This window comes from Miniopterus schreibersii (genome assembly GCF_964146895.1).
Source record: "Miniopterus schreibersii genome assembly, chromosome: 13".
Classification (NCBI taxonomy): Eukaryota; Metazoa; Chordata; class Mammalia; order Chiroptera; family Miniopteridae; genus Miniopterus; species Miniopterus schreibersii.
Genome location: NC_138113.1, coordinates 34,288,907 through 34,309,876, shown reverse-complemented (window position 1 = coordinate 34,309,876; position 20,970 = coordinate 34,288,907). Strand labels below are relative to the sequence as shown.

The 20,970-nt window shown below is 35.8% G+C and overlaps 1 protein-coding gene across 3 annotated transcripts in view; it reads left to right on the top strand.

Annotated features, from left to right (window-relative positions):
- Window positions 1–20,970, top strand: part of WDPCP (WD repeat containing planar cell polarity effector) — a 271,886-nt gene that overhangs the window by 133,676 nt on the left and 117,240 nt on the right. For all 3 annotated transcript variants that reach the window (XM_081157181.1, XM_081157180.1, XM_081157182.1), the window contains exons 7-9: window positions 11,578–11,692; window positions 13,994–14,127; window positions 17,564–17,755. In XM_081157181.1, the coding sequence (XP_081013307.1) occupies window positions 11,578–11,692; window positions 13,994–14,127; window positions 17,564–17,755 (441 nt within the window). The remainder of the gene's footprint in view (window positions 1–11,577; window positions 11,693–13,993; window positions 14,128–17,563; window positions 17,756–20,970) is intronic.

Here is a 20,970-nt window from a genome sequence, read left to right as displayed (position 1 = left end):
TTTGGTTAATTTCTGTGTATAGAATGAGATAAAAGCCAATCTTTTTTTTTTTTCTTTTTTAATGTGGATATTTAGTTTTTCCAGCACCATTTATTGAAGAGACTGTCCTTTCCCTATTGAGTGGTCTTGGTACTCTTGGGAAGATCATTTGATCATATGTGTGAGGGTTTATTTATGGGCTCTCTCTATTCTAATCCATTGATCTATAGGTCTGTCTTTATTGCCAGTATTATACTATCTTGATTACTGTGGCTTTATAATATGTTTTGATACCAGGAAGTGTGAGTCCTAACTCAGTTCTTTTTCAAAATTGTTTTGACTATTTGGGATCCCTTGAGATTGCCATTCAACTTTTAACTAAGCTTAACTCTTTTCTATTTAAACAAATAAGCACAATTGTTATTCATCTCAGGTACTACCACGTCTTATTCCTTTCCTGTATAATCAAATTTCTCAAAAGAATTGTCAGTTTGGATTCTCCTTTTACTTATTGCTTACTCAGCGTTCAATAAACTTCAATTGTCTTTTTCTCCTGAATATTACAGAAGAAAAACTTTCCACTAAGTTTGCAACAAACAAACAACAACCCCCCTACCCCCTACACATGCAAAAAGCCACACCACTTACTCCATATTCCTAAATCCGATAGACTTTTTAAAAACAGTGTCATCTTTACACAGGAGGATTTAAAACTACTGGCCACACCATTGTTCTTGAAATACTTCTTTCTGTTAGTCCCCATGACACTTTCCTCTTCCAATATTGTGTCTACCTCTCTGGCATTGTCCTCTGTCTCCTTTTTAGGCCCATGTTTCTTTCCTCTGTCCTTGAATGTTGCAATTTCTCAAGGCCCAATTCTAAGCCCTCTTCTCTTCACTCTGAACTGCTAGGTTATCAAATTTATATCCATAGCTTCAGTGGCTTTGCGCAGACCTCTCGCCTAATGTTCCAAGTCCATAAATCCAGCTGCCTACTTCCTGTCTCCCCTTGGGCTCCTTCAAAATATTTCAAACACACAATATCTTTAAAATGACATTCAGAGTCCCTTACCTGTTTCTCTTCCACCATTCTAATCTCAGTGAATGGCCTTGCCTTTAATCCACTTATAGAAGCCAGAAACCTGGATGTCATCTGTTTATCCTTGAAATTATTCTCTTCTTTACCCAACATGTCACCTGCTCCCACACATATCCAACTAACATCTGATTTTTGTTTACTTTATCTTCTAAATCTTTCTCACATCTGCCAGAGGCTCCCCATTCCTTTGCTCATCACTTTAGTCAGAGCCACCTCACCTCTCTCTTCTGGACTACTTCAACACTTCTCTTCTACCTGCTTCCATTTTTGCTCCCTATCAGTCTGTCCTCTGTACTGTAGCCAAAGTGATTTTTCGAAAGCAAATCTGTAGTTCCCCTGCTTAAAAACCTTCAACAGCGCTGGAAAATAGATAGGAAACTGATTACCTAGGGCAGGGTAGGGGAGCATAGGTAGGAGGGGTACAGGAATAGAAATAAGACTTTTAATTGTATACCTCTGTAATTTGTTGTTTTCTTTTTGAACTTTATGAGCGTATTATCTATTCCAAAAATTAAATCATTAAATTGAATTTTTAAAATTATAGTATCACACTATTCTTAAGAAAAAGGCTAAGCTGAACTGGTCCCAGTCTACTTACCTTTTTAACTTCATCTCTTAGTGTATACTCTTTCAATCTCAGTGCCCCAGCCATACCAGACCTCTGTCAATCCCTTATGCTCTACATGTTTTCTCTTGTTTCAGGGCCTTTGCACAAATTGTTCCTAGCTCTGCCTAAAATGTCCTTTGGTCTTCTCTCACTGAGGTAACATATCCTTATCTAGATCTCAGTCCACCAGTTACCACTTCTTTGGGGAAGCCTTCCCTGACAAACTTAATCTGTTACGTGCTATTACAGCACCATGTACTTTTTGTTTTTGTTTTGTTTGTTGTTGTTGTTGTTAATCCTCACTGGAGAATATTTTTCCATTGATTTTGAGAGAGAATGGAAGGGAGGGGGAGAGGGAGAGGGAGAGAGAGAGAAAAACATTGATGTGAGAGAGACACATCGATTGGTTGCCACCCGCATGTGCCCAGCCAGGGCCGGGAATTGAACCTGCAACCAAGGTACGTGCCCTTGACTGGGAATCAAACCAGAAACCCTTTGCTGTGCAGGCCGACGCTCTAACCACTGAGCAACACAGGCCAGGGCTACAACACCATGTACATTTTGGCACTCAGGGAAGTTCCTGTTTTACAGTATTTGTGTGATTAATTGCTATATACCTCATTGATTTGACTGAAAGTTCCAGGAGAGCAGGGACTGTGCCTGGTTCTGTGAAAGACAATGTTATAAAGTATTTGGGAGAAGTTATAAAGCTCACTGCTCAATATTTTGTAGTAGATTTTTGTTTTTAAAGATTTTTGTGTTTTTATATTTCTAAATAAACAAAAAGCAGCAACAATTTAACAATACTTATCCTAAGAAATCCCTGCTGTTCCTAAGCCCATGATGATACTCTCTGTTGAACTAGGAGGGTATCCACTGAATATTACGGGTGACTGTGTGTATGTGTGTGAATTAACTCGGGAAGTGCTTTTGTTATTCTTCAAGAGGGGACTGTTTCCAAGCTTGTGTTTTTGGGACATCATCAAAGATTAGTATTCATGGACTGTGCTTTTGGAAATGCTATATTAGTATGTACTGTAGGGAAGGAGAAGTGCAAGGTGTCAACGGCAGCTTTTGAGTATGATCCTATAAAAGAGAATGGAAAAGGAGGTAAATTAAAAATGGTAGATCTGAGAAAACTTGAAGAGAGAGAATCAGAATTTACTGGTGAATCTGAAGTCTTTGGGTACAGGTGAGCAGTTAAAAATACTAACCTCAAACCAGGGGCACTGAAAAAAGATTTAGCGGCAATCTTTATTCCTACTTTCAATGCTTAAAAATAATGAAGATTATTCCTGATCACTGAAAAATGGCATACACCTCAAACAGATATGTAGTAAAAAGTAAAAGTGTTCCCTACCCCAGGTTTATTCCCCCTCTGTGGTAACCACAGTCAGCAGTTTGTTTTATGTCTTCATGCATTTACAGGCACTGATCAGTGTATCCGTATGTATACACATATGTTTTTTAAATAAATGGAATTGCTCTATACATACTGTTCTGTAACTTGCTTCACATAACAGTGTATAACACATTGTCAGTGATCTGCATCTACCTTATTTCTAGCAGGTACATAGTAATCTGTAGTTCAGATGCACACTACAATTGTTAGGAATAATCTTTTTAGTAAAGAAAGAAATTGGATATGGGTGAACAATCTAATGAGGCAATATATTTTTTTAAAAAGTGTCTTAAAATTTTTTTAATAAGTGAAATTGCAGAGGAGAGGGGTCCAGTTCAGATTCCTACTTCATGCTTTGGATAAGGACCCTCTGTTGTAGTTCATTTTCAGTGTGATTCAAATTCTGACTTCTTAGAGACACATTATGTGGTATAAAAGTATCTCTTTAAAACGTAAAATAATATATTTATGGCCAGATATTTTAAGAAATGCTTCTTTATTTTTGAAAAGTTTATAGGAAAATACCAAATAATTCATAAAAAGTAAAAAAAGTCATCCATAATCCCAATTTTTAAGAAAAGCCTATCAAGCAAGTAGTTAAAGTTCATGCTTCTAGCTCCCCAATTTCATCTCTTTGAGGTACCTGCTATCAACAGTTTGGACATGTACACATACCACACCTGCTTTTCCCCTAATAAAATGGGCTGATGCCATTCATGTAGGTGTGCAACTTTTAAAAATTTCCTCCCCACTTCACCAGTGTATTTTCAGCAGAAAATTTCTGATTAATTAAACTTATCTATCTCTTATGTTATCTTCATTTGTTTTCTTGTACTAACAACATTCACAGTAACTAAACTCTGAAGCAATTGATTTATTAACTGTCATTGTAGTTTATTAATTCACAGCATGAGATATATTTGGCATCACAGACCTTGCTCATTTGCTTGGGGCAATCCCGCCTGATAGATGAATTACTCAAGAGACTAAGTTAAAGATAAGAAGGCTGATTGGTGAGCCTGGAATTGGAAGGAAAGCAAGGAGGTGTTCTTACAGGATATTTGTATCAAGCTACCATAGCTGTCTTGCCCTGGGGCTCTTTCTGTCTTGACAACTGGAATTAGTCATCAGAGCCATAGTCCTGAACTTGGTTAGAGACATATGGAACAGGCTTCCTCCAGGATCCTGTTCTGAATTGTGCACTGCCCACCACTCCACTTACGGTATCTGACCAAATTCTCCTTTATTACCCTTTCTATATGTGAGAAAAGTGTTGATTAGAATTTGAGGCCTCCCCAAATCTACTTGATGGAGATATAGAAAACACCTTTGCCTCTATGGCAACTTATTTATAAGCACTCTCTTAGGTGAGCCTCTGTGGAAGTGGCTAACATACAGAGTTTGTGACAAATCAGTGTCTCCAGACATTGCCAGATTTCCCTGGGTGGCCAAAATCGCCTTGAATTCAGAACCATTGGTTTAGAGGGAGATTAGTTTAGAGTATAGTAGGAGCTAAAGAGAGGAAAACCAGATGAGATATTGCATGGAAGTCAACTTAGAAGTGAGAGTTAAGGATATTAATTCCTCAGCAGCAGGGAGAAAGAACATGGGATTTTTCCTGTCTTAGTCTACTTTTCCACAAATTATGAGAACTTTGGTTAGTTGCTTTACCCTCCTGGTTGTGAATTAGTATGAGGATTAACCTTGTTATTACTATTATTGTAACTTGTGTACTTATTATAGAGTCGTACTGGCATTTTACATTCATTATAGAAAGTGTATATAAATGTCCTCTGTAAATTATAAAATTTTGTACAAAAGTAATGTGTTGCCTGGCATGTCTTCTTGTTCACTTCATGCCACTGCTTTTATCCATCTAGATCTTTAAAACTACTGCCAAATATATGGTTTACCTTTGTGAATTTGACCATGATTATAAATATTTTCTAATAACAATCACTTTTATGTAATTATCAATATATGATAATTGCATCAATATTAAATGTATATAATTACATAAATCATATGCATATTAAATACAGAATATGTTATATATGCTAGATTTAAAATTACATTAGGGATTAAAATATAACATCACTCATTTTACAGTGAGAATAAGTGAGAAAATGAGATTTCTTAAACTGAAACCACTTAGCAGGCAAATTTCCAGGCGTGTGTCTATTCCCTATGTTGTATAACGTCACACAGTTCTTTGGAAAACTCCATTGTTAACTTTTCTATCCAGAAAAAACTGTTTATTTTTTGTCCTTATGTTTCCTGCCTTTAAGTAAATTCCCTATAGTAAGTCAATTAATTTTTTTATCCTTGCCCTAGCTACATTCACTTTTGTCTCTGTACTTTAATGGATTAGTCAGGCATGGTTTCCCTCTATACTCAATAAATGTTTACTGAATGAAGGAATAAATTACAGAAAACATGTTATCTCTCTTCTAGCAGGTTATCTTTAAAACGATCAGTAACTACTCTTCATTATAGATTTCCCCAGTGTAAAATTGTTTGACTCTCTTTAGTTCTCAGAGTTTGTCCAGAATTTATCCCATAGTTCGGATTGGGGGGGCAGGGTTCAGGGAGGTGTTGGTTACTATCAGGATGCAAATTCCCTAGGCCTCCATGGAGTGTCTTTATAATACTTTAAATATTTGCTTCAGCCCTGTAACTTATTCTGAGTCCTAATTCTTTGTTGCTTCTGTGTATTGTAGTGTTTAGTACCTGTTGTCTCCCACATGTCTCCTAATGATTTTGTGGGATCAGTCTTGGCTGCCTGTACATGACTTAAGTCTCAAATCATTGATTGGACCTATCATCCATTGTTGATTTTTAGTACTGACCCTGCATAATTTTACTTTTAATTTCCTCCCAGATGTAGTAATAATCACATGGACTTGGGGGTAGTTTTCTTAACCTATGAGAATATTGAATGCAATGGGACTGTTTGTGACCACTATTATAAAATAGCCCATTCACAAAAACTTAGTGTACCAATTCTGTTTTAATACTTGAGACCAAGTGTGATGTAGTATTTCTCTTTTTTATGGCTCGTAAAAAGTCATCTCTTCTGGGAAAAAGTCATCTATCCTTACCAAAACTTTCACTTCTCTCTGAGATTAGGTCTTTAGTATTCTACACTTATTCTACCGTGTCTGCCTTATCCCTCCCCCACATATACTTGGCATATATAGGAGGCACTCACATATTTTTGACCTGCTGAATGAATGAAACTCAGATTATTGTGGTTATTTATGTTTGGTTTTGATTAATGATATCATCTGATATAATTTTCTCTTTCTTTTCCCAATTCCATTTTATATCCAATTAAGTACTTAATCTAAGTACTGTAGCCTCCAGGGTTAAGAGAAATCAATTTGAAGAGCCATTTGAAGATCATGGGAATCACTTCCCTGTTTCTTAAAGAAAAAGCACACCTCTGTATAAGCTTATTGAAGAAAATGAGGAGAAAATGATAAATGCAACAGAAACATGGTTAGAGCCATGAAATAATAAGGAAAGGTACTTCCCGTCTGGGAGGGTGTCAGAGAAAAGGACGTTTCCATTCCTATTTTGTGTTAGTAGTGTTCTGCACAGATACCCAACATTAAAATTGGAGCAGTGTTGGGAAATCCCATGGGCCTTGTCATTGATTCATCCCATGGATCTCTTCTCATTCCCTTTGTAGTGGAATAGGACAATATCAAATGCCCTTGTCCTTCTTGTCCTGCCAAATCTTACATAGGCCCCTTCCACTTTGGTGCGTCTAAGAACTAACCTTTTGGGTACACAGGCAGAAATACTTTCCTGTCTGGGCTGGAATATTCCTTTCCTGAGTTTCAGACTATTTTTTCCTATTCCAGTTATCTTCATTACTATATCCAGAAGTATCTTTGGCACCAGCACTTGGAAACTTTATCCTTCCCCATGGGCTGTTTTATAAAAATGCATTAATTAGCTTATTAATTTATTTATACATTATTAAAATCTGGTATCAAGGATACTTTTAGACCACAAGAGATATGAAATGATAACCATACCTCGATCTCAATGAGTACCCCAAATAGGTGTCAATAAGAAGGATAACCTGATTTTTTAACACCTCTAAAGATTGGAAAGCTCCAGGCTCAGACCTTGAACCTCTTTCTTTCCACTCTTTTTTTCTTTATCCTTTAACAACAGACATTTATTTTCTTAGTTCCAAGACCAAGGTGCCATCTGGGTTGGTTTCTGGTGAGGCCCCTCTTCCTGGCTTCTAGACAGCTGTCTTCTTGCTGTGTGATAAATGTCCTTTTCTCTGTGTGTGCACATGGAGAGAGAGCCCTCTGGTGTCTCTCTTTATTTTTAATTTTTATAAAAACAGCAGTTAGAGTGGATTAGGGCCCCAACCTTATGACCTTTCCACTCATTTTTTTAAGGAGAGCTTATCCAGTTTTATAACTTTAAATACTGCCTATAAATTGTTGATAACTCCTAAATACATATCTCCAGGCCTCACTTCACCCTGAACTGCAGACTCATTTTTAATTGTCAACTTGATATATCTACTTGTCCATCCATATAACCCTTAAATTTAACATGGTCAGAAACAAACTCTTGATCCCCTCTAATCTAAATTTGCTTCTCCTCAGTTCCCTGTCTCAGTAAACCTAGTCGCTAGCCTAAGTACCTTTGAGTTTTTTTCGTGTGTGCCATATCCAGTCCTTCAGCAAGCCCCGGTTAATCCCCTTTAAAATATATCTCAAATCTTTCAACATACCATTTCCTTTAGCATTGCCACTCATACTCAGACCATCATCTTCTCTCACCTAGACCAGCCTCCTAATTGTCCCCTTGCTTCTACTCTTGCCCGATTCCCCTTTAAAACATAATTAGATTATAATTCTCTGCTGCTTAAAGACTGATTTCCTTCTCTATGAATATCCATCTCCTTCGCCCCCCTCCAGCTACGTGAGCCTAGCTTGCTTCAGTCATTCCGGGCACATTCTGACCTCGGGGTCTTTGTATTTGCTGTTGTCTGCCTCAAACTCCTCCAAATAACCACATGGGCAGCCCCTTCACGTCATTTGAGTCTGCACTCAGATATCATCTCTTCAGAGAGGCCATTTTATTTCTTTATTAGTCATCCTTCTTAAAACAGCATCTTCCTAAAATCCCCATCCTTACTGTGCTTTATTTTTCTCTGCAGTTCTTACTGTTATCTGACATTATATTAAAACTATTTCTTTATTGCCTGTCTCCACACTCGAATGCAAGCTCCATGAGGGGAGTAAGGGCAAGGGTCTTGTCTGTTGTATCCACTGCTGTATCTTCAACACCTACAATAGGGCCTGGCTAATACAAAGTACTAAATATGTATTTGTGGAATGAATGAGCTAAATGTAGGAATAAGGGGTGAACCTCCTATGAGACAGATTATGAAGGAATGCCCAAGCTCACTGGCAGGATTCACAGTGTTCAAATCACTGCCACTATCTCCATGCACAGATCAGTTATCTATTGAGGTGTGCACACTTTCCTACTGCTCCTTCGCACTTCCCCTGTGAAACCTTCCAACTTAAGTTCCTTCTTTTACCTACTCTCATAGGTTGCACTTTCCATCTTCATCCCACAAAAGTGATCTTTTAGAATTAATTTTGTAGCGTATGCTCAAACATAGAAAAAGCAATTTCTATTAGGAGAGAGAGGTTCATGAAAATGGTAGAGAGAGCAGAAAATAATAAGAAATTTGAGACTTGAACAAATTAAATTCCAAAGTTTTGAAGAAACTTGCACATATCTTGGAGACAACATCCTTGTGAAATAATAGCAAATGGGAGAGAAAACAAAAGATTATACTGGTTATAACTCACCTGGAGTCTAGTGTCTTATGTCTAATACTGAGTCCCATGTGGGCACAAGGTTTTTAAAAAGACATAAGAATGTGTTCGGAGATGTCAAACAATATAGTGAGATTACATTATGTGAGTAGTGGTTGAATAGTAGTAATAAGAATAGTAATTGCAAACATTTACTATGTGCCGGGCATTATTCCAAATAATGCTTGTAAAAAAAATTTATTTAATCCTATCCTATGAAGCAGGTACTATCCTATCTGTTTTCAAATGAGAAAATGAAATTACAGAGAAGTCGAGTAACTCCCTCAACGTCACAAAGGTAGTAAGAGGCAAAGCCAGTGCTAATTTCATTCTGATTTTAGAGTCCATGTTTTTAATCACTGTGTTATTTTAATATTTTAAAAAGTGCTATTGAAGAAAAACTGGGGCTACTGTAGGCATTCTAAAAAGGCAGTATTAGTCTTCACCTCAAATGTCACTACCTTTTTCTTAGTCCCCTATTTTACCCAGTATGTACTCTATGATAATAGGACCAGTAATGCATTTATTATACTTATTTACTTGTATCTCTCTCTCTCTAATAACCTACATTTAACCTATTTTAAGGAATATATTTGATTCACTTTAGAGCCACTAGATTTAGTTTAGTGGGTGACATATAATCAACATTGTTTTTGTTGAATGAAACAAGTGAACAAATGATTTTTAAATTGATTAGAACTGTCTAATGGTGGAATAGCTTTTCTGTAAGGTAATGAGCTCCTGGTCCCTTGGCAGTATTCAAGCATGGGGTGGTGCTTGAAGGATTCTTGAAGGGATGCTGCAGAAGGAACTTCCATGTCATGTGGAAATGGAAAATTAAACTAGGTTTCCTTCTAACTATGAATTATCTGCTCCTATAATGAGCTCATTATAATTATGTCTCTAAACATTAAGTTAGCATCTACTATGTGCCTAGCGTTGTTCTAGACACTGAAGATAAAAAGATAAAAATGGCCTAGCCAGTATTCATAAGGAGCTAGTAGTCTCTGGCTAATTAAGAAAAGAGATGCTGAAGGGTATAGGTATAAAGTTTAATAAATTAAAATCTGTCTTTTTCTATTTATTTTTGAGATGTTTTGAATAAATTGGGAAGCGAGGAAAAAGCTGTTACAATGGGAAGAACTAGATATGAAAGATGACCCTAAAATTGCCTTCCTGAGAAGTGAGAATTTAGGGAGTGAAGACCACATGCTATGTTCTTATGGGGGAATTCCCCCAAATGGAAATACCGACGTTTCCCATCAAGGTATATTACAGGGCTGGATGTAATTCAGTGGCAAAAGTAATTTGAAATTCTAGGAACAGATGTGCTTTCTCTGAAACCAACAAACATGATTAAGTCCTACTCCCTTGTATCCCCTTTAGGGGCATTAATATGAAATGGACAGTCCATTAAGTCATGTTGTTCACAAGACTTAAAAGAAAGCTTTCTGGTAAGTAGGACAAGGAGTCTAACAGTTAAGTACAAAGGACCGTTCAGTTTATTTTCTGATTCATGTGCCTGAAATCTGTTAGGTAGTGGGGGAGTAGTGGTTTTTTTTCATATGACCCTGGTCCCTCATGCTGTTCGCCTTGCACACGTGCCCCAATATGTCTTGACACAGAATCATCCTCTAGCTGGGACATGATGCCTAGGTAGGTGGGGAATTCCCATTTTGTTTAAAATCGTAGTTGTCTTTGGGTTTGGCTAGCATGTTCATGGTAAGTTTACTGACAATTGGTTTTTTCCCTCTTATGCCATATGCTATTTCATGATTCATCTGCTTTGAGTCTGTTGCCTTGAAGGTGAAACAATTTCTTCCAATGTTGATATTTCATAATCTCATAGATAACAAGCATACGCATATGCATAGTCCTTCAGAAGTTTTAAACATTTGGAGATGAATGAATTATGCTGCCACAAATGGAAAAGAGCAGCATAAAATCATAATGGTGATATTAAATCCACTTTTGTTGGGTGGTTGGGTGAGCACTGATATTGATAAAGCCTGGGTACTTTGTTGCATTTCTTTATCTCTTCCCTGAGAAATTGTTCCTGGTATGTTATTAATGTATGAATTTTAAAATTTAACACTTTACTTTGATTGCCTTGATTTAATGTATTTTAATATTTTATACAGACAGGATCTTTATTTGTAAAAATGGGGTTTAAATTCCAAATAAAACATTAACATTCACTAATTATATTGTCATGGTGGCATCTTTTCTATCATGCGTAGCAATGGCCATTCAAACCTCAAGAAATCTTTTAATTTTGATATAAATAGTAATCTTTCAAAATATTTTAATAGAACATACTAATTTCTGAATGCAATGCAAAGCAGTTATTTCTGCATAGTACCTTCTAAGTACTTAGAAGATTAGACTTCTAATAAACGTGGACTAAACTCGGTTTTTGCATATAGCTTTAATCAGTGCACCTATTGTGTTGCATCATTTAACTACCTATATCTGTCATTGATTGTTTTTTTATAAAGAAAAACTTTTATAGTTTCATGGTGTAGATGCACATGTAAATATCTGTATAAATTACACGTTTAGAGAGAGATTTTTAGAAGATTCTAATCCTCGGTATGTCTTCCCCTTCCTCCTTTACCTGGTTTTAGCTCCTTTTTGGTTCAGGTGTGCTGGTGTCCCTAAGCCTTTCTGGGCCGCAGCTGGAGAAAGTGGTGATTGACAGAAGCTTGGTGGGGAAGCTCATCTCAGACACCATCAGTGATGGTAATTATCCCCATGTGCAAATCAATTGCCTACATTAACAGTGGGACAGGAGAAATAGTGTGTCAACAGGTAGACTAATTATTACCACTGGGGACTTGCAAACACAAGTAATTGTGTGTAATAGCATAGTTACAACCCATGGGACCAATACAAGTTTTGACTAATATTTAATTTCAAAGTTTTTGTTGAGTATTAAGTTCATATTCTGAATATTTTTCACTCTTTAAAAAAATGTGACTGTATTTTCAAAATGGGTTTTTCTAGTGTGTTCTTTCAAAATTAGCCCCCTATTGTTGACATTTCAAATATTTTTCATTTTCAAATGAATTTTGAATAAATAACCCAAATGTGTCAACATAGCCCCCAGTAAAAAAAAAAAAATTTTTTTGCTTTGCCTCTTAGGAAGATTCTTTGTTACCAAAGTGTATGAATATTAACTTGAGAGAGTCTGGACAATATTTCTTTCTTTTTTAAATTAGAATTGACATATATTATATTAGTTTCAGGTATACAACATAGTAATTGGGAAATATTTCTAAATATCAAAAATCTATGTCAAATATACCAGATAAATCTGGATCCTATTAAGTGATACCACAATAGTATATAATTGCTACAAAGCACATAAGAAAAATATTTTAAGCCAGATATTTGAAAAGTAGGATATTGACATTTATTGAGCCCTAAGAGGCTCTATGCTTTGCCAACCTCCCCATTTTATTTAATTCAAAAACAACCTGTTATAAGGTATAATTATTTTCACTTTGTAGATAAGGAAATTTAAGCTGAGATACTAAGGAACATGTCCACAAATGAGATAGTAAGGAACAGCTCGAAAATGACTAAGCTGAGAACTCAGGTTCTAGCTGCAGAACTCATTTTCTTTACACTCTACTATGCTGACTCCTGAAGTTTTAAGATTATGTTCTTTTATTCACAGTAAAAGGTCTAAGAAACATTGTATTTTCATTAGAGACTGCAAACTGTCAGTATCTTAAACTGAATAATCAAAGGGAAGTGTGGTCTAATGGAAGAGACAGAGGTGAGAATACAGAAACCGTCCATCTGCTGTGCGCTCTCACTAGCTACCTCTGAATAAGTCAGACTCAGTTCCATCATCTTAAAGGAAAGCAGCCTGCAGGGGGACTATAATTAGCAGCATTACTGATCATAGTAAGTGGGAGGCAGGATTGCAGGTGTGCCATCTCCTCTTCCTTATCGGAATATGGTGCGACGGAAGAGGTTTCATTGTCACGTCTCATAACTGACCCCTTCGTTGACACTGCAAATAAAATCAGGACTGTGATGATTGTATCATACTGATGCACCTCTATAAGAATTAAAAGGAGACTTCCAACACTATTCGTGTCTCTGAGATATCTTCTTTCACTTGTTTCTTTTATTTATAACCCAAATAATACACTCTCATGAGACTGTGATAACAATGTGATTTCTTGGCAGTTCTCCAGATTCTCCTGTAATTGTGTAGATCCACCGTTGGTCACTGTTTGCACAATGAGGGGTGTAGAAGTAAAGAAAAATATATAAAACATTCAATCATTTCTTTATGCTAGGAACAACATAAAACATTTCTCAATTATTTTTTATCAGTAATTTTATGTAGCATTAATAGCCCTTTCTGTAACCCATAAAAAGTATCTACCTACTTGTATGCTTTAGAAACAAAGCTGTAGAAATGTTTTTGCTAATCTTCCTTATTAAATATTACTTTGTTTAATGCACACATTAGAAATAATGTGCTTTATTTCATTTAGCTTGTATACTCTCAAGAAGAAGGTTCATTGATGAAAATTTTAAAAAAAAAAAATTAGATTGGTGGGGAACACTGATCTGTATTCCTTAATAAATCCAATTTATTCTCAGATGGTTTATATCATATAAACATAGGATTAAAGGCTAAGGATAAATAAAAGTACATGTTTTAATCCTTCCATTTGGGTATGAAACGGTCTGTATCTTATCCTTTTCTAGCCCTAGTTCCAGCTACATCTTATTTGGTGGTTGTCCCCAAACATCAGAGTATATTGAAATGGTCTCAGAAAAAAAGGAAAAGTATCAAATCCATGCGTGATTTGATTGATTATCATTTATTTCCAATATCTTTAATATCCTTGTAAGATGTCATAATGATATTTAGGAGACTTTAGTTATTTTAGTTAACATTTATCTTCTAAAAATAGCCTTTTATAATATTTCAGTGGAAAAAAGATCTGTTTCATTGTTATTTTATTCTAACTTATTATTCGATGGTATTATCAAATTTGTCTCTTTTTTTTTAAGCTCTTCTCACAGACAGCTTTATCATCTTATCATTTTTGGCACAAAACAAACTATGTTTTATTCAGTTTACCAAGAAGATGGGTTCTCCTGATGTAAACAAAAGATTGGAAAAACTCTCAGCTTTGGATTATAAGGTAGGGATTTCAACTTAAATAGCCAAATTATGAATGATTAAGGTATTCTAGAGTATCACGAGTTGATATTATGCTCATTATTCTTGAATATTTTTGGATTTCAGAGTTATTATAGGATTAAGCTTGATTCACTAGAAACAGTGGCCATCTAAATTTTCTTTTACTCTCATTATAGGAGGTCTAACAATGGCATGTTCGGAGCAATTTATATAGTACTTACGGAGGTAAAAGACAGATAAGAGAGGCAACTCACACATTTGAAAATGGTTTTGTTGCTAGTGGCAGTGTATATACCATTCTTATTTTTCCCTAAGAGACCATATTATTTTTCTAGGCTAGGATAGCTACTCTGGCTTCTATTTCACAAGAAAAGAAAGAAGGAAGAAAGCACTTTCAAAGGTAAATAGAAAAGTGTAATAAACAAGGAGTGGGAAGATTCTCCCCTCCAACTATAACTGGAGAAAATGCAAAAAGAAATCTTCGAACATGTTGGTCTCTCCCTTCACTAACTCGAGGTAGTTTGTTTCCTTGTATCAAGGACTTCACATCTGTTAAGGCAGGATTTTTATTTTAAATGATGTGTTTAAGTTTTTCCACATTACATTTTAAACTGCTTGGAAGGCATACTCTCTGCTAGGATGAGTATCTAATACATTTTCCAGGCTGTTTCAGTTCAAGGCCTCTTTTTAGCAGTGACTTGTGTTTGCAAGATTGATCCAGCCTCTGTGACGTGGATTTGAGACAGTTCACTGTTCACTGGTAACAGAGCTGATATACCACTTCCTTAAAAAAGATGCACACTTATGCCATACTCAGAGTATATAGCAAAGGCAAAGATTTTTAGAAATCAGCTTGTGGCTTAAAACTGTGTGTTTTTGAAAAAGTAATTAACCTGACCTTTTGCCCTTTGCGATTATTTCTTATTGTGATTGAGGTGGTAGTGGTGTGAGGGAGGATCTAATTTGATTTAGTAGAAACATCTATTCTTATAAAAAAAGATTTTTAATACAAGATAAAATATAAATAAGTTTTTCATTGTGGTAATAAAATACAATTTGGTTCTGTTTACCAGCTTTGTGGAGCTTCTATAACACTTTATGTAATACTGATTTTCTTTAGCTGGAAATCAGTGGTACTCACGTATTATATTTTGGTTAGTCAAAAAATTGGTATTAACATTTTTAATAGGATGTTATTTTCCAGAATAGCTAACTGTAGATTTACTTGAAATGGTGTTTATTCACCAGTACTGTTCTTCAGAATGTACCAACGTGCATTAACACAAACTGTTGTGTTTCTAATGCTGTCATCTAAAATTTTGTATGACTAGCTTCTCCATCTTAGGTTTGATGGATAGCTTAATGAAGTCTTCTCAGCCAAAGAATAGTGGCTATCCATTAATGAGAGCAGAGAGAAACTGTCAGGGTGTCATCTTCTCTTATGAAAAGATGTGGAAAATAGACCTGGTATGTGGGCCCTTGTACCTTAAGTAAGGGAATTATTTGTTTATCCTTCCTGCCTTTGGATTTGGGAAATTAGGACATGGGCACTCCACATCATTTCTATAGTTAGAGAAGTAATCCTTTTGGAAAGCCCATCGATGGTTTCATATTCTGTTTCAGTATTTAAATATAGGTGTTTAATAAATTAGTAAAAACTGCCATTTGTCCATTGGAAGGATATTTTAAGAGACTTCTTTATTTTACTTGACCTGTATACCATCGTGATAGAATACGAAGCCATTCAAACATGAAGTTTCAGATAACATACATGATTTGCGTCATGTGAGAACTAAAAGTGCCAGTCCCTTGTTTTAACTCTATTTCCTCATGTAGAAAATTTTAAGTAATATATTTACATGGCAAGTAAGGACATCAAAATAATATGTGTATTTTCAAGGACTTAGTAATTCCATTGTGGTATTTCTCTCAAGAAGATAACTGATGGCATTGAAAGCTTAAATATAAGAATTTGCACTTCAAAGCGTAAAGTACATCTCTGTTGTCTGTCAGTGCCCATTTGGATTTGAAAACAAGGAAACAGTGTAGAGTATTATAATTTTGCTTTTCTTTACAGCTGTACCATGATTTAATTCTTTCAGATTGAAATAATTTTGGTAAAGAAAATTGCAGGGTAAATATCCTTAAACTATTGACCTTTAACAAGTTTTCCTGTCTGCATTTTAAAAATCCAATTCAATTTATTTAACAGTAAAGGGACAGTGCAAGGAGTTAAATGTTTACCATGAGAGAACAACACTGGTAATTACTTTGATTTCAGTTCCTTTTGATGTGCATTCAGAGGATGAAGAGGTCAATAATATTATGGCCATGCAAATAGAAAAGGGTTCCTTTTGACCATATTTAAAAAAAATAGCGGAGGATTATTAAAGCATTAACCTTGATTTTAATGGCCTTGGTTGAGTGGTGAGATCACAATTTGGATGAGCCTGATTATTTACTAAATACAATACATAAATGCAACGGGTTCTTAACACCCATTGCACTCTGGCATTATCGCATTACTGCCATCCTTTGTTGCCTTGCAGACAGGAATATGAAAGCAATCTGTCATGTAGTGAGACTGGCTCCAGAAGCATTTCTCTGATAAGAAGACCCCCTGCCCTTTGCTAGTGTCTGGTCCAGTAGGCTTAGCCATGCGCTTAATCCCCAGAAAGTGGTTCGATTATTGCTGACCAGCAATGGCAAGATAGTTTTTTTTTTTCTTCCAAGCTATCAACCTTCCATTAATTCCTTAAGCAGAAATACGGTGCAATCTATATTTCCTTGGCATGTGTCACCCAGATGGTGCCGTGCTTATGTTTTCAAATAACCATGTTCCAAAATAACATAGTTTGAATAATAAATTCTACAAATTCTTCCTAAGAAAGAGAAACATAATTCTCAGAAGCTGCATAAACTTTTACATATGATGCTGTGGCTTATCCTTTTATTCAGAATGTATGTGTATATGTCTCGTATATTCCTTAAAGTGATATTTGCCTCGAGTTGCTTTTCCTTTTATTGTTGTCAGTCATTGTTAACGTGTTATGTCTCAAACAGTATTCAGATGCTCTTGGTCAGCAGTACTGAACTTGTCATTTAATATAGCTGGTCTCAAATCCTCTGTGTAGGTCGATGCTGTCAAGCAACCATGACTGTACATTTTGGTATTGATTGGGGTTGCTACAGCCAGTTCCTCCCCAACTCACATTTTTCCTTTTTCTTTCCTCTGCTAAAAATGGAAAGAATTTTGAACATATGTCTTTTTCAAATGTGTCAAAAGAATTTGGTAAATTCTGACACCTCCTTAAGCACATGTTTAACATGCATATTTACTTGCATTTATCTCCATTTACAGATGCTTTAACTTTTATAATACTTTGAGGATTTTGCATTAAAAAATGAGTCCTGTATATTTTTTTTTAAACCATTAGATTTCCTATTATGAAATACCTGGCCCAGTAAACAGGACAACAGAGCGTCATCTAGCCATCAATTGTGCTCAGGATACAGTTGTTTGCTGGTGGCCATTGGTCAGTGATGATGTTTGGCCATGGGCCCCCATCTCTTCAGAGAAGGACAGGGCCAATCTGCTGCTCCTGGGTTATGCTCAAGGAAGACTGGAGGTAAATCTAAAATAAAAAAATATATATATATTTTTTATTGAAAAGCAAATAAAATAGGATCATTCTTTTTTTTTCTGTTCTGAAATAAATGCAAATGCTTTTTTAAACCTGTAATTTATGAAATGGGATTCTTCCAAGTATCATATCTAGAAGTTACATAGACAGTTTCAAGGCTGGCCCAAATAGCAGCGATTAGAGCAAGGCTTCTGGGTTCAGTTCCTAGCTCTGCCACTACCTAGCTCTCTGTCCTTGAGCAAGTCACTAAGGTCTATGTGCTATGGTTTTGTTAATTTAAAAATAGAGTTAAGACTTGAGTTTAGAGCAACACCTACGTATAGTAAACTCTTTATCACTGATCACTATTATGGTTCTTGTTATTAGTACTGTCATTACAGTTTGCTCACGATTTCATGATTTCTGTCAAAGCTATGTTATCAGTCACCTTCTTTAAACTTCAATCAGCAAACAGTTAAATGCCCATTTTGTGTGCAACCCTGTGGTGCCACACCAAGACTGGGCCAAGAATTTGTACGGAGGGCTGTGCAGCAGTGGTCTCTCAGTCTAGTATCCTGCCTCCGACAGGAGCACCAAAGGGTTATTCCCAGAGGCGAGGACAGTGCCTGACAGTGGTCCTATCACCTTTCATTATCGTGAACCTGTGGGTATTTTCAGCTTGTACCAGTAATTTGAGTATGAAATTCTTTTTCACTTTTTTATAACTTAAAAAAAATGCATCCCCCATTTTTTTAAAGTTTTTGCCTTGGTGAAATAGTGTGTTCTTATATTGTCTCTAAGTCTATTATCTTTTATACTTTAAAGTATTCCTCAGAAGTCATATTATGAAATGTAATGAACAAGTCCAGGTTTTCTCTATCACTACCTACCTCTTCTGATTTTATAAACTTTCAGTTTGTCTTTAAGACTGAAAAGTCCTTTTTGATTAATTAATTAATAACTTACCTTTTTCTGGGAACTTTACCAGTTCTGTTGTAGTAACTAACACCACTTGTAATGCTCTAGGCATGGGTTTTGTTAGGCTTAAGGAAATGTTTTGTTCCAATTTACTTCCTGTTCATACCCACCATTTTCTTGATCTTGGGTCTTGAAGCTAATTGAGTAAAATACTTCATTAAAATGACAATGTAATGAAGATAGTTATAATTCTATTAAATGTTCTATTTCATAATAAAAGTAAAAATAATTAAATCAGCCTTTAGTTATGCATTACACGAATTACCTTTATTTAAAATGAGTGTATTACATGAAATTAGGACTGCTCTGAAAGGGTGTGCATATGGTTTACATACCTCGTCTCTTGGTGTCATCTAGATCATGGACTTTGGAGTTGGACAGACTTGGGTTTGCCTCTTGGTTGGACAATATACTAAATGTGTGGCCTTAGCCATGTTTAGTCCCTCTAAGCTTCTGCCTGCTTTTAGCAAATTCAGTGTTCTTTGGCATTAGGTGGATCACCTACTCTCTCTGACTTTATTTTTCTAATTTTTTAAACAATGCATTTAAACTAGATAGGTCACCTGGATTCTGCAGTGCTCATCTGGATTCTGCAGCACACCTCTGATTTAGCCACTGCCTGCTTGGATGCCTTCAATAGATACTGAAACTAAACTTAGCCTCAGCACTTAAAAGCCCACCCTGACTGGCCCCTACTTGCCTTTTCAGTGTTATATCCTTATACAAACCTGTGTTCTAGCCAAATGATTTACTCACTGTCTCATTACTTCCCACCTCCTGCCCATACGCATTACTGCTGTTTCTACCTGAAAAGCCCTTCTCTTTCTCTTTCTACATCATTCAGAAACTACTGAACATGACTGTGGAGTAAGCACTATATTTCATGCCACAGGATAGGAATGCACAACTATCCCTGCCTGCAGGGATCTTAGTGTCTACCAATGAAAGACAAATACGAAAGTGTGTCTGAGTGCACTAAGGTATTATATGGTGCTGTGGATACAGTATGTGTAAGCCACAGTAGGAGCCAGTGGGGAATGATTGACTCTACTTAGATAGTAAGGAGGGAACTTTAAAGAGGCTTTACAGTTTGCTCAAATATGAGATTGGTGCACACTTTTACTTTCTTTTACTAAGTTTCATATCAAGGTTGTGCTAACCCTAGGGAGTGATTTGGCTAGCTTTTTTTTTTTTTCTTTTTCCCCTTTTTTCTGAAGCAATAAAGGGAATTATCTGATGCTTGAATGTTGGTAAAACTCACTTATAAAGCTGCCCGAGTGTGGTGTCTTTCAAAGAAGGTAGATTTTTTTCATACTGGTTCTACTTTTCAAGGGCTGTTTTTTCTATCAATAATTCTATGTTTTCCTTGCATTATCTTCCATAATTTGTATTTCTGGAAACTTATCCATTTTATTTAAGTATTTGAATAGATTTTTAATAAAATTGTATATGATACACATGATTTTTAATTATTCACCACTGATTGCATAGTTAAATGTCCCCTTTTTCAGTCCTAATATATGAAGATATATAATTCATCCTTTTGGCAAGTAGCTGTGTTGGATTTGGCCCCTTCAGTCATTCTATCAAAATTAAACTGTAGGAAAGATTTGGAAAGATTTCTTTTTCCAAACCTCCTGTGAACTTTTATATGCAAAAGGTGAAGATCTTTTGGAAGAAATGTTTAGGGAAACAGTTGTTTCTTTTTTTGCGTGTGAAGACATAATCTTTATGAATTGTAGCACATGTTTTTTGCATATCATGAACTAAAACCACAACCCCTGTAAAAGTAATATTCAGGCATATGTCTTTAAATTTTTTTCACTAGTGACCAATAAACTTCTTGAACTAATATTAGAATAAAAGATACAATATACTCTTACACCCTAAAATTCAAACTAGAAAAGTAGCAACCTCAGAGAGAAGAAATTTAATCTTTGCATCTATTAAACTATAGAATTTTTAAAAAGCATTTCCCATCCAAGTTCAATCAGAAAAGATTATAAGCTTTTATTTTGGACACTGGCAGGATTCTAGAGTAGTGGTTCCTTGCCTTGGCAACACATTACAATCACCTGCAGAGCTTTTACAAAGGGGCCCACCCAGACCAGTCGCAGAATCTCTAGAAGGGGAGGAGGCATCAGTATTCTTTTACAGGTTCCCTAGGTGATTCACATGTGCATCCAAATTGAGAACCACTGCTTTGCAGCATAGTAAAAAAAAAATTAAAGCCATCTTTTTTG